This window comes from Protopterus annectens, chromosome 13.part0 (assembly GCF_019279795.1).
Source record: "Protopterus annectens isolate FY-2018-M chromosome 13.part0, PAN1.0, whole genome shotgun sequence".
Taxonomy (NCBI): domain Eukaryota; kingdom Metazoa; phylum Chordata; order Ceratodontiformes; family Protopteridae; genus Protopterus; species Protopterus annectens.
This window is the reverse complement of record NC_056747.1, coordinates 34,482,621-34,495,725: the sequence shown is the minus strand read 5'-3', so window position 1 is coordinate 34,495,725 and position 13,105 is coordinate 34,482,621. Positions and strand designations below refer to the sequence as shown.

General features: G+C 44.1%; 1 protein-coding gene across 1 annotated transcript in view; it reads left to right on the top strand.

The window, feature by feature from the left end:
- Positions 1 to 13,105, top strand: part of SIRT6 (sirtuin 6) — a 1,110,223-nt gene that overhangs the window by 902,451 nt on the left and 194,667 nt on the right. Inside the window, exon 7 of the mRNA XM_044090601.1 lies at positions 8,156 to 8,279. Coding sequence (XP_043946536.1) covers positions 8,156 to 8,279 — 124 coding nt within the window. The remainder of the gene's footprint in view (positions 1 to 8,155; positions 8,280 to 13,105) is intronic.

Below are 13,105 nucleotides of genomic sequence, written 5' to 3'. Positions count from 1 at the left end.
GCAGGGAGGTACTCATTCTTACCCCCTTTGCAGACTAACAATGACCCTTTGGGAAAAGTCCCTGAAACTGAACATACAGCTGCAATCCCAGTTTGTTCCGGGCAGGGACAATGTTTTGGCGGAAAGTCTAAGCAGAAACATCCTGGACCCGCACGAATGGATGTTGCATCCAGACATATTTGCTCAAATAATTCATGCATGGGGGAGGCCGGACATAGATCTCTTTGCCTCCCACCTCAATCATCATTTGAAAAAGTTCTGCTCGAGGACACACCAAAGCCTGGAAAATAGATGCTCTCTCATTCAGCTGGAACTCTCTAACAATCTATGCATTCCCACCTCTACCATTAATGACCAAGGTGTTACTGAAGATCAAAGCAGAGCATCCAAAGGGCATCTTAATAGCTCCAGATTGGCCAAGACAGCACTGGTATCCATTACTAAGAAGCATAACTTGCACCAACCCGTGGCCCTTGCCTCAATGGCTTCTACTCTTGACTCAGCACAATTACAGGACTGTTCATCCCAACCTGCAAACTCTGCAGCTGACAGCCTGGAGGGTTCCATGATTTCTACCCATATCTCTCTCTCCAAGGAAGTTAAACAGATATTATTGGAAGCACGCAGACCTTCCACCAGAAAGACTTATTCAGCCAAATGGAAGAGATTCAACATCTGGAATACCAACAAGGGACAGGATGCATCAGTAATGAGCATCCCACAGATACTGGAATACTTGGCAGAAATGCTGCATAATGGACTTTCCTATTCCTCCATAAAAATACACGCTTCAGCAATTTCGGCAGCATACAACACTGATCCACCTGTGTTTTCACATCCATTGCTAAGACAATTTCTAAGAGGGATAAAGAATATCAAACCTCCCAGAAAACCACCAGTGCCTGCATGGGACCTCAACTTCGTGTTGGAAAAATTAACTCTTCCTCCTTTTGAACCAGCAGCATCTTCAGTATTGAAATTTCTTTCCTGGAAAACAGTTTTTCTGTTGGCAATTACCTCAGCAAGAAGAGTTTCAGAGATACAGGCCCTCATGGCAGTACCTCCATTTCTCATTTTTCATCAGGACAGGGTTTCTTTAAGAACCAATCCTTCTTTTATGCCAAAAGTGATCTCCAGGGTGTCTGTAAATCAAGCAGTTCACCTGCCCACCTTCTTCCCCAACCCTCAAAATAAAGGGGAAAAGCTGCTGCACACTTTGGACATGCACAGACAACTACGCTACTACTTGGACAGAACAAAGGCCAACAGAAAGTCTGACCAACTATTTGTAGCATACGCTCCTGGAGTGCAAGGAAAGGCAATTTCCAAACAAACAATTTCAAAATGGATTGGACATTGCATCAGATTCTGCTATTCTTTCCATGGAAAGGGTGTGCCAGCCAATATCAGGCCACACCCTACCAGAGCTACAGCCACCTCCACAGCTTTCCTAAGAGGGGTGGCTACAAAGGACATTCTAGAAGCTGCTACATGGAGCTCCGTGCATACATTTTCCAAACACTACAACCTGCCTTTATATTCCAGATCCCGAGCAGGCTTTGCTTCGGCAGTCCTGCAGGGCATTTTAGCTACACCATCCTTATCTTAGAGCCTACCACCCCCAGCTTGGCTATGGTATTCAACTCATATGTAAGGACTGCAGTTGCATTCTTGAAGGACATAGTACAGATGTCCTTCAAGAATGCAACTGCAGTCATAAAATGTGGGTTGTCCTGCCTCAGGCAGCCCTTGGTCGGCCGGATTCCAAAGTCTGGGTCCGACGTCGGCTGATGTCGCATTTCTCTCCGACGTCAGAGCGGCTGGAGTATATAAGCATCAGCCGACGCCATTTTCTTCAGTCTTTCTTGCCGCGCGGTGCCCGAAGCAGAAGCAGTTCGCAAGTGCCGGTCGGTCAGCTCCTGTATTCTACGAAGTCATCAAAAAAGCTAAGTACCCCATTGGGGACCTTTTCTTGCCTCAGCCGATGTCAGAAATTACTGAAAAAGTTAACAATTGTCTTTTTGTGGTAAACAAATACCTCATAAGGATTTCCACTCTTACTGCCTCCCTTGCCTGGGCCCAGACCACGACGTCTCGGCCTGTGTAGCCTGTGCTCGCTTCAACAAGCGCACTCTCAGGTGCCGGGCGGAGTTCGCTGAAGATTTTTTCGGCGATAAATTTGCTTACACCATGCCGCCGGATCTTCCGACATCGCAAACTCCCAAAAGCGAAAAGACCGGGACCGACATCCTCGCCCGCGTCTAACACCGACTCCACGCCAAAACCTAGCGAGTGCTCCGGTTCCCTCTGAGACGGTCTCTCCACCGCTCGAACCGTAGACACCACATTACCGGCGACTCCGATTCCAGACATTACTCCGACGCCAGTTATAGATTTTCCTCCGGATACCGAAACCGAGGAAATGCCCGAGACCATTGCTGTAGACAAGGTCACTCCTGCACGTGGAGCTGCCAGGCCTCCTATGGCCATGTCTATTAAGGCCTACACTAGGGCTAAGGCAGCCAGCAAAACAAAGCATATTACTTCTAAATCCTTACCTCAGCCGACTCCGAGACACAAATTATGTCCATGGCTGCTGATTTAATTTCCATGATTAGAGGTTCACAGGCCCATCCTGAGAGAGCATCCCAGCCTCCTCCTGATAAAGGCCCGGGTAGAACCCTCTGACCCTACTCCTTCAGATGAAGACTCTGAGGGCTCTGTCCACTCTGATAGCCAGGAAGAGCTCTTCCAGACCTATGAGGACTCGGATGCAGAAGATTCCATACCTTCGCCTCCCTCCTGAGGATATTTCTTTTGGGGAAGTTCTGCACACCATGAGGGAACATTTCAAGTGGCAGGGCCAGGAATATTCTGATTCCAGGAAACGCCTTAGGACTTTCCTTAAGAAGCCTCAGCACAGGCCCTTAGCTATTCCTCCTGTACTTGATGTTCTGGATGATTTGTATTCTGATTCTAGTGCTACCCCTGATTCTCTCCCTCCTGCTCCAGCCAAACCAGACAGGTATTACAGGGTCCCAGAAACTCATTCCCATTTATTCAGGGCCCATACTGTTGATTTGGAAACTATTTCACAGGGGCCTAAAGGAGTTTCAGCCTCCACCTCAAAAAATCCTTTGCCCTCCAACAGGGAAGCAATGTCATTAGAGAGATGGGGTAAAAAGGTTTACACATCCACTACCTTATCTATGAGAGCTTTAAATTGCCTTTTTCATATGTTCCAATATCAGGATTATCTCTTAGAAGATTTACAAAAACATTAGCTTCTCCTGATCCTTTAGACAGGAAGACTTTGCAGGAAGCTGTACATAACACTCAGCAAGTAAGCAATCACTTCCTGCAGTGTGGATATGATGCACTGGAAGCTTCATGTAGGGCAGCTATGACAGGGGCAGTGATGCGTAGACATGCTTGGTTAAAAGATCAACCTCTACCAGATCATGTAAAAGCAAAACTTCTGGATGCACCTTTGGAAAAGAACAAGCTTTTTGGTGCAAATGCTAAGGATGTGTTAAAGACCATCGAAGAAAAAGCAAAATCAGTTCAAACTGTAAAGGATTTCCTCCAAGTTCAACCCCCCAGATTCAGTAGGAATTGGCCTTCAAAAAACTGATCCTTTCCTAATCCAGAAAAGTTTCAAAGGGGTAAGAACAGACGTGGCCGAGGAAGAGGCCCTTACAGGGGACGTCAATGGCAGCCAGGAAACCAAAGAGGTGACGCAGGGGTTTCTCCTGCCCAACAACCACAATCTCAATGACTTTCCTCTACTACCGCCTACCAGGGAACAACTAGAAGCTCCTTGGGAAATTATCTCTTTGCAGAAAACTGGCACAGACTGACAAAGGACAAATGGATTTTGGACATTATAGACCGAGGGTACAGGTTTCATTTTCATACCTTACCAAGAAAACAAGGCATGCCAAATCTACCACAACATCAAAGGGCAGAGGCTATCAAGCAAATTACTCTGCTAACTCGAATGAAAGCAATAGAAAGAGTTCCACAACAAGAACAGGGGTTTTACTCAAGACTGTTCCTTGTTCCAAGAAAAGAAACTCAATGGAGACCAATACTGGACTTGTCCGCATTAAACACCTTCCTCATAGTACCAAAGTTCAAAATGCTGACTCTACAGCAACTCCTTCCCATGCTGGGCAAGGAGTCGTGGCTGATTACTCTGGACCTCAAGGAGGCATACCTGCATGTCCCTATCAGACACAGCTGCAGAAAATACCTCAGATTTCTTGCAGGGCCAGAGCATTATCAATTCTCAGCATTGTCATTTGGCTTATCTACTGCGCCCAGAGTGTTTACAAAATGCCTGGCTTCAGTAATTGCTCATTGCAGGCTCCAGGGTATACAAATTTACCCGTACCTGGACGACTGCCTCATACAAGCGGACGACAAATTGATGTTGACAAAAAATCTGGAATATGTCATACGATTACTTCAAGCTCTGGGATACACAGTCATCTTCCAAAAGTCAAGACTGCAGCCATCCCAGCAAATAATCTTCTTAGGAGCCAAACTAGACACAGCCTCTCAGATGGCTTACCTGACAGAAGACAAGCAAGAGAAGTTAACTCAATACTTCAAAGGTTTATCAAAACTCACCCAGATGACTGCAAGGAGATTCCTACAGGCCCTGGGTTACATGGCATCCTGCATTCTACTGGTTCCATTAGCAAAACTACACATGAGAAAGCTTCAATGGTACCTAAAAAGCGTTTGGTCTCAGCACAGCAACAACTTGGAGACAATCATACCACTCATTCCATGCTTACAAAAGGAATTCCTATGGTGGGCCTCGGTGAGCCACGAAAACACAGGTATGTCATTCAAAAAACCACAGATAACACAGACCATGACTACAGATGCCTCAGACCTCGGATGGGGCGACATGGAAGGCAGGTGTATACAAGGACAATGGTCTCCAAAGGAAACACATCTGCATATAAACCAAAAGGAAATGCTGGCAGTAATGCATGCTATCGAGGCTTTTCAAAACCAACTCCAGCAAGGTCACTTAATGATACGGACAGACAACACCACTGTGATGTGGTACATAAACAAGCAGGGGGGCACCCACTCTTACCCCCTTTGCAGACTGACAATGCAGCTTTGGGAGAAAGCACTGAGTTTAAACATCCAGTTACAATCACAGTTTGTTCCAGGAAAAGACAATGTGTTGGCGGACAGCCTAAGCAGGAATTTCACAGATCCACACGAGTGGAGGTTGCATCCGAAGGCTTTCAGACAACTCACTTTGACATGGGGCAAGCCAGAAGTGGACCTATTTGCCTCTCACCTCAATCATCTCCTACCAAAATTTTGCACAAGGATATACCATCCAAAGGCTTGGAAAATAGATGCTCTTTCATTCAACTGGAACTCCCTAGCAATCTATGCATTCCCACCTCTGCCACTGATGACCTCAGTATTACTAAAGATCAAAGCAGAGAAGCCCAAGGGAATCATAATAGCTCCGGATTGGCCAAGACAACACTGGTACCCACTACTACGGAGCATATGTCACACCAGGAGGTGGGCCCTCCCTCAGTGGCCTCTACTTTTGACTCAGCACAATTTCGAAACACTACATCCAAAACTTCAGACTCTGCAGCTAACAGCCTGGGAGATCCCATAAATAACTTCAGCTTATCTCTCTCCAAGGAAGTTCAGCGGATACTAACAGAGGCTCGAAGACCGTCCACCAGAAAGGTCTACTTAGCAAAGTGGAAAAGATTCAACAATTGGAATACCAGCAAAGGGCATGATGCATCATTACTGAACATCCCACTTATCTTGGAATATTTGGCAGATATGTTACAGAGTGGCCTCTCATACTCTTCAATAAAGATACATGCATCTGCTATTTCAGCTAGATACAACACTGATCCTCCTGTTTTTCTCACCCTTACTAAGACAATTCCTCAGGGGAATCAAGAACATTAAGCCACCAAGAAAGGCCCCAGTGCCAGCCTGGGACCTCAATTTTGTCTTAGAAAAACTGACTCTACCTCCTTTTGAGCCAGCAGCTTCAGTTGACTTGCAATTTCTCTCATGGAAAACAGCCTTCCTGTTGGCAATTACCTCAGCGAGAAGGGTTTCGGAACTACAGGCCCTAATAGCAATACCACCCTTTATTATTTTCCACAGAGACAGGGTTTTATTAAGGACCAACCCTACCTTTATGCCAAAGGTGGTATCTAGGGTTTCTCTAAATCAAGCCATTCATCTGCCTGCTTTCTTCCCCAATTCTGAGAATAAGGGGGAAAGGCTCTTGCATACCTTGGACATTCATAGACAACTTCGATACTACCTGGACAGAACCAAGGCCAGTAGGAAGTCTGAACAGCTTCTTGTAGCTTACGCCCCTGCAGTCCAAGGAAAAGCAATTTCAAAACAGACTATTTCTAAATGGATTGGACATTGCATCAGATTCTGTTATTCCTTTCATGGAAAGACTGTTCCAGCCTATGTCAGACCACATTCCACCAGAGCTACAGCCACCTCTACAGCATTTTTAAGAGAGGTGCCTACAAAGGACATTCTAGAAGCTGCTACATGGAGCTTCGTGCACACATTCTCAAAACACTACAATCTCCCCCTATATTCCAGATCCAGAGCAGGCTTTGCCTCGGCAGTCCTGCAGGGTTTGATTGCCACACCATCTCTTTCCTAGAGCATACCTCCTCCCCCAGCTAAGCTATGGTATTCTACCCACATGTTATGACTGCAGTTGCATTCTTGAAGGACATAGTACAGTTTTGTACCTACCATAAATGTAGATGTCCGATAGACATGCAACTGCAGTCGGGTTTTCCCTCCCTCCATACCCCTCTATGCTTAGGGTCCACTCCTATCCCCCTCACTCTTAGCTGGGGATATCTGTTATGGTGTCTTTGTTTTATTGCTCATGTATTTGTTTGGAATCCTGTTTTTGTCTTCCAATTTGATTACAGCCTTCCTTGGAGGGCACCTGGCATCTGGGGCAAGAAACACTGAAGAAAATGGCGTCGGCTGATGCTTATATACTCCAGCCGCTCTGACATCGGAGAGAAATGCAACATCAGCTGACGTCGGACCCAGACTTTGGAATCCGGCCGACCGAGGGCTGCCTGAGGCAGGACAACCCACATGTTATGACTGCAGTTGCATGTCTATCGGACATCTACATTTATGGTAGGTACAAAACTGTACTTTTTGTACCTACCATAAATGTAGATGTCCGATAGATATGCAACTGCAGTCAGGTTTTCCCTCCCTCCTACCCCTCTGTGTATTGGGTCCACTTCCCTCCTTTTATACTTAGCTGGGGATATCTGTTATGGTGTATCTGTTTATTGCTATTGTGTATGTCTGAAATTTTTTATCCAGTTCTAAATTTAGCCTTCCTTGGAGGGCACCTGGCATCTGGGGCAAGAAACACTGAGGAAGATGGCGTCGGCTGATGCTTTTATACCCCAGCCGCTCTGACGTCGGGGAGGAGGTGACATCCACACGCGGACCCAGACTTTGGAATCCGGCCGACCGAGGGCTGCCTGAGGCAGGACAACCCATATGTAAGGACTGCAGTTGCATATCTATCGGACATCTACATTTATGGTAGGTACAAAACTGTACTTTTGATTTCATCATCTCTCCTTTCAGACCCAGTATTTTATGTGTTCTGCTTTAGGAGATTTTTTGCTGTTGTTGAACACAAAGCTTGTTTTGTTCCAATTTATCCTATTTAATAAATTCAATCAGTCTATGATTGGTGCATCTTGCTTTTTATTAGTAGTTTTGAATTGTTTACAATTTTATATTTTGTGTATGTGGGTAGTATCTCCCTGCTCTGTTATGGTGACCTTCACTATTTCGGCACCCGGAATTTTACAAGTGTTTTTTTAGGTAAGATTTAGTGATGGCCTGAATGGATCTAAAGTGTTTTTTTTTTTAATAGTTTCATTAATGCTGATTAGTTGTGTATGTGAGTATGTTTAAAATGTGTTTTTTCTCCAAATCTGCGCTGTTTGTACAGAACTTGCTTCGTTCTGCTTAGAATGCTTGAATTCATGCTGATGTGACAGAATAAAACAGATGATTTGAGTTTTGTATGTCTTAAAATTCTGTATTCTGTTTTAAACAGAAAAGCAGATTTGGCAATCACTTTGGGAACCTCCTTGCAGATCAAGCCAAGTGGCAATCTACCTTTGACTACGAAAAGAAAAGGTGGAAAGTTGGTAATTGTTAATCTGCAGCCTACAAAACATGTAAGTAAACATTTACAAATGTCTTAATTGAACCTGTCATTCTTTTCCATCAGGAAGTTACTGGAATATCTGCCCGTGATACATTTTACAGCGCTGTTCAGGTTTAACTATGGAGGTTATGTGTGGTGGGTAGTTTGGGGTGTTGGGACTGGCATCAGACTTTTCTTTTTTACTATAACTGTCTTGGCAGCATTTCTATTTCATGTTCATGTGAGGGAGCATGTGTGCTTCCTGCAGGTGTATTCTTGGGTATTGTATGCAAGTCTCCTGCACGTGCATCATGTGTAATCGCATGGACGCCACCTTCAGGTCTATGCTATGCATCCTGCAGACCAGTTCTGTATCATCACGTGCACCTTCTGCAGGCAAATGCTGTACCATCACGTAACCTTCTGCAGGCACATGCTTTGTCATCATGTACACCTTCTGCAGGCACATGCTGTGTCATCACGTACACCTTCTGCAAGCACATGCTGTGTCATCACGTACACCTCCTGCAGGCACATCACATGCTCCTCCTGCAGGCACATGCTGTGTCATCATGTACACCACCTGCAGGCACATGCTGTGTCATCATGTACACCTCCTGCAGGCACATGCTGTGTCATCATGTACACCTCCTGCAGGCACATGCTGTGTCATCACGTACACCTCCTGCAGGCACATGCTGTGTCATCACGTACACCTTCTGCAGGCACATGATGTCATCATGTGCACCACATCTTCTGCAGGCACATGCTGTGTTATCACATGCACTTTCTGCCGGCACATGCTGTGTCATCACGTACAGCACGCCTTCTGTCGGCACATGCTGTGTCATCACGTACAGCACGCCTTCTGCCAGCACATGCTGTGTCATCATGTACACCACGCCTTCTGCTGGCACATGCTGTGTCATCACGTACACCACACCTTCTGCCGGCACATGCTGTGTCATCATGTACACCACACCTCACACCTTCTGCCAGCACATGCTGTGTCATCACTTACACCACACCTTCTGCCGGCACATGCTGTGTCATCACGTACACCACGCCTTCTGCTGGCACATGCTTTGTCATCACATACACCACGCCTTCTGCCTGCACATACTGTGTCAGCACATACACTACGTCTTCTGCCGGCACATGCTGTCATCACTTACACCATGCCTTCTGCCGGCACATGCTGTCATCACTTACACCATGCCTTCTGCTGGCACGTGCTGTCATCACTTACACCATGCCTTCTGCTGGCACATGCTGTCATCACATACACCACGCCTTCTGCTGGCACATGCTGTGTCATCACTGTCAAAGGAAAAATATACTTTAAAAATTATCAAAACACGGTAGGTTCAGGTTAAGGCACTTTAATCTTGCAGCAAGGAGACAAAAATGTGCTAATACAGAGTTTGTCTAACCAGAAATGGGAAATGCATTAATTTTTATAGGTTATCAAATGAATCCTGTCCTACCATGCTGACGTAACGAATTACCACCATTTGGTCATCATCTGCTGACCATCTTTCCCATGATTTTCTGCTGATTTAAACAATTTTTATGTGAAACATCCTGAGGAAAACAACATGGCCTTGGTTACTTTCAGATAGATACTTGTTATGTTACATTCAAGATACTATAGCTAAATCGAACACAATGCTAGCAGTTCATTTCTCTAATAAGCCTTTGTCTACCTTATCTCTAAACTACTGCAGCTGCAGAGGTTCACATCCTCTGAACAAAGCTGTCTGTCTGGAATCATTACATTTATTAAATGGTATATTGTCTATTCATATGCTTCTGACCTAGCAGATTAACACCTGCTTCTCAAGTACATTTCCACAAGGCATAAACAAGAATATTGCTGTGCTAGCAGTTACTAGGTCAGAGGGCAACGTGCAAGTTTCAATAAGCATGCTGCAGTTTCAATAAGGCATATTTTCAGTCTCATATGAAACTCAATTTATATAAATCACAGTGCATGAGAAATAGAATGAAAAGCGTATTAAAAACACTTGATTATTAATTTGTCATTAAGCATACACATATTAATACATATTTTTCTAACATCTCCCTCCTGTTAATACTTTTTATTCATTCAGTTTAAACTTTTTATGAAAGCGTCTCACATTCTAGCAGCTCTTCAAATTCAGTACTTTGATACATAGTTTCAGATACGGATATATCTATGAATTCTTTAATTAATTTCTTCATGCAGGGGATTCCGCAGCAAATACAAGCTCCTATTAGGAGTAAACCTACCCCAATAGCAATCAATATGTTCATAAAGATGGAGCCCCACCCCCCCAAAGGCATTCTGAAAAAAGGGTTTGGGCCTGGTTTGGTCATGGCCGACACTTGCTGAATCACCTCGAGATGGTGGTTGATCTCATGCTGATGGTCAGGAATGAATGTACAGCACTCTTCTCTGATTAAAGCGCAAGTTCCACCTCTCGCCACTAGGGTGAAGTCAAGAGCCATTCGGTTTTGAAGCACTACAGTTCTCATGGCATTCAGTTCATCAGTTATCAGTTCAAGGGCAGAAAAAGTTACATTACTCATTATTTCGAGAAGTTTAGACAGTTTTCGCAGTTCCCATATTGATTTGACTCCGCCATACATGGGTGATATACCTGCCCAGGATATAACAGCATCGCTCAAGTCCATGTGCACAAGTTTGGTTCCCACATTACGATAGTCTTTCCACCCTGCTTCGATTCATCCCACTGGATTCTTCGGTTTCTTAACAGTCTTTTTGGTTACGTCTCGAGTATTTCGGATACTCCCTTGAGGCAAAGCTGCAGTGTGTCGGATGGCCCGGAACCAGGTATCCCAAAAAACAACTGCCAGACCAATTCTCAGGTAACCATTTATATGCCTTTTTCCCACATACAAAATAACAGTCCTCTACCTTTGTCATTACTTTGTTACGAAATGACTGCCCTGCATTAAACATTTTCCTATCTATCACTGATAACTGTTTGAAAAGTACAGGATTGTGCTGTACCTGATCAAGAGTTTTATGCATAGATTTCAAAATGAGTCATAATCTGTACTACAAGATCCACTCAAATCATTTGGTTTTCTATAACATTTGTACTGTACAGTAACATTACATTTGCTCCATCCAGCTTGGATGGAATCATTTTTATAAAAACATACAATTCCTTTTTGTGTCACAGGCAAATACGGTGCAACTTTATCTTGTGCATTAATAGCGATTGTGTCAAAAAACAGATTTTCCCAGGTCTCATTGACCCCTAGGGGGTTAACAGTCATTAACAAACCCCCGTATGCTGTTGGTATGGCCGTACAGACCCAGCAGTTCGAAACATTGAAAGTCTCTGCGTATACACGTGTAATTACCTGATAAGTGTTAAAGTTCGGATGCAAGTCTATGTTTGGTTCATTGCGTCTAATCAGTTCAACCTTTGTGGCAGGGAAAAAGTGTGGCCACAGCAAAAAAAACAGTGTGATCAATATTGCAACAAAAACAATCATACAAGTTTTTTGAAATTGCTCAGTGTCTCTACTCACTCTGTATCTGGCCATTTTGTTCTTGTTGTGCAACAGTAACAAAGTTTTTGTCCAGTTCAACATTTTTAACCAGTTTGCAGTGTGTCAAATGAATCCAGGAAGCTTGTTCCGCGATTTTGACTGCGGTGGGTGTTGACAGCAGTACCTGGTTACGGACCTTCCCACTTCAGAGAGCTCCAGTTCTTCCATTTCGTAATCTTCACCCAGACCCAGGTGCCTGGGGCTACTGGTGCTTCGATTTCGGTTGCTCTTTATCTGAAACAGAATTTAACTGCAAAAGTTTGTTATTCAAAAATCTCCTCCTATATCCTGCAAGTGAACTGTCAGCCTCCTGCTCTGTAGACATGAGAGGTTTCCACTGAGGTGTATAATATGCCCTCCCAAACAAAGTTTCAAAAGGAGTTCATCCCTTTACATTTGGAACAGTTCTCATACTCAACAGTGCTAAAGGCAAACTTGCACCCAATTTTTCTGTGTTTCTTCTATCAATTTCCTAAGTCTGTTCTTCAGTACCCCATTATGTCGCTCTACTAGCCCCGCAGATTGAGGGTGATACGCACAGTGGTTCTTTAACGATATTCCGAAGTAACGACTAAGTTGTTGGATTGTTTGGTTCACAAAATGTGTCCCGTTATCACTATAAATCTTTTCCGGTATCCCAAATCTGGGTATAATTTCTTTAACAAGGACCTTTGCAACAATAGCTGCATCTGGATTTTTAGTTGGAAACGCTTCTACCCATTTGGAAAACATGTCTATAATAACTAGGAAGTATTTCTTATTCTCACATTTATTCAATTCTATGAAGTCCATACAGATAGTATGGAACGTATATGGTGGTGTAGGAAAATTCCCTCGCTTAGGCTTCAATGCCCCTTGTGCATGATGCTTATTGCAAACATGGCATGCTGCACAAAATTTTTTTGTATAGTTTGTAAACCCATAGGTTGTAAACACTCGATTCACTAACTGTACCATCCCCCCTGTTGAGACATGGCTCTGCCCATGGCTCAACAACGCTGCATATCTAAACAAATTAGATGGCAAAATCGGTTTCTTTTCCTTGGAGATGTACAGTCCCTTTTCGAGGATTGCTCCTCGTTTTTTCCACTTTTGTTTCTCAAGATTTGTAGTAAGTGTCTGCATTGTTTTTAACATTTCTAAATCTAAAGTCTCTGAGGGTTGTAATTCCTCACTCAAAAGAAAAGTTTTTGTGGCTGAAGCTGCCTGCTTTGCAGCTGTATCAGCCCGTGCATTACCTTTTGAAATTCTGTTCTTGTTTTGTATGAGCTACGCATTTGCAAATAG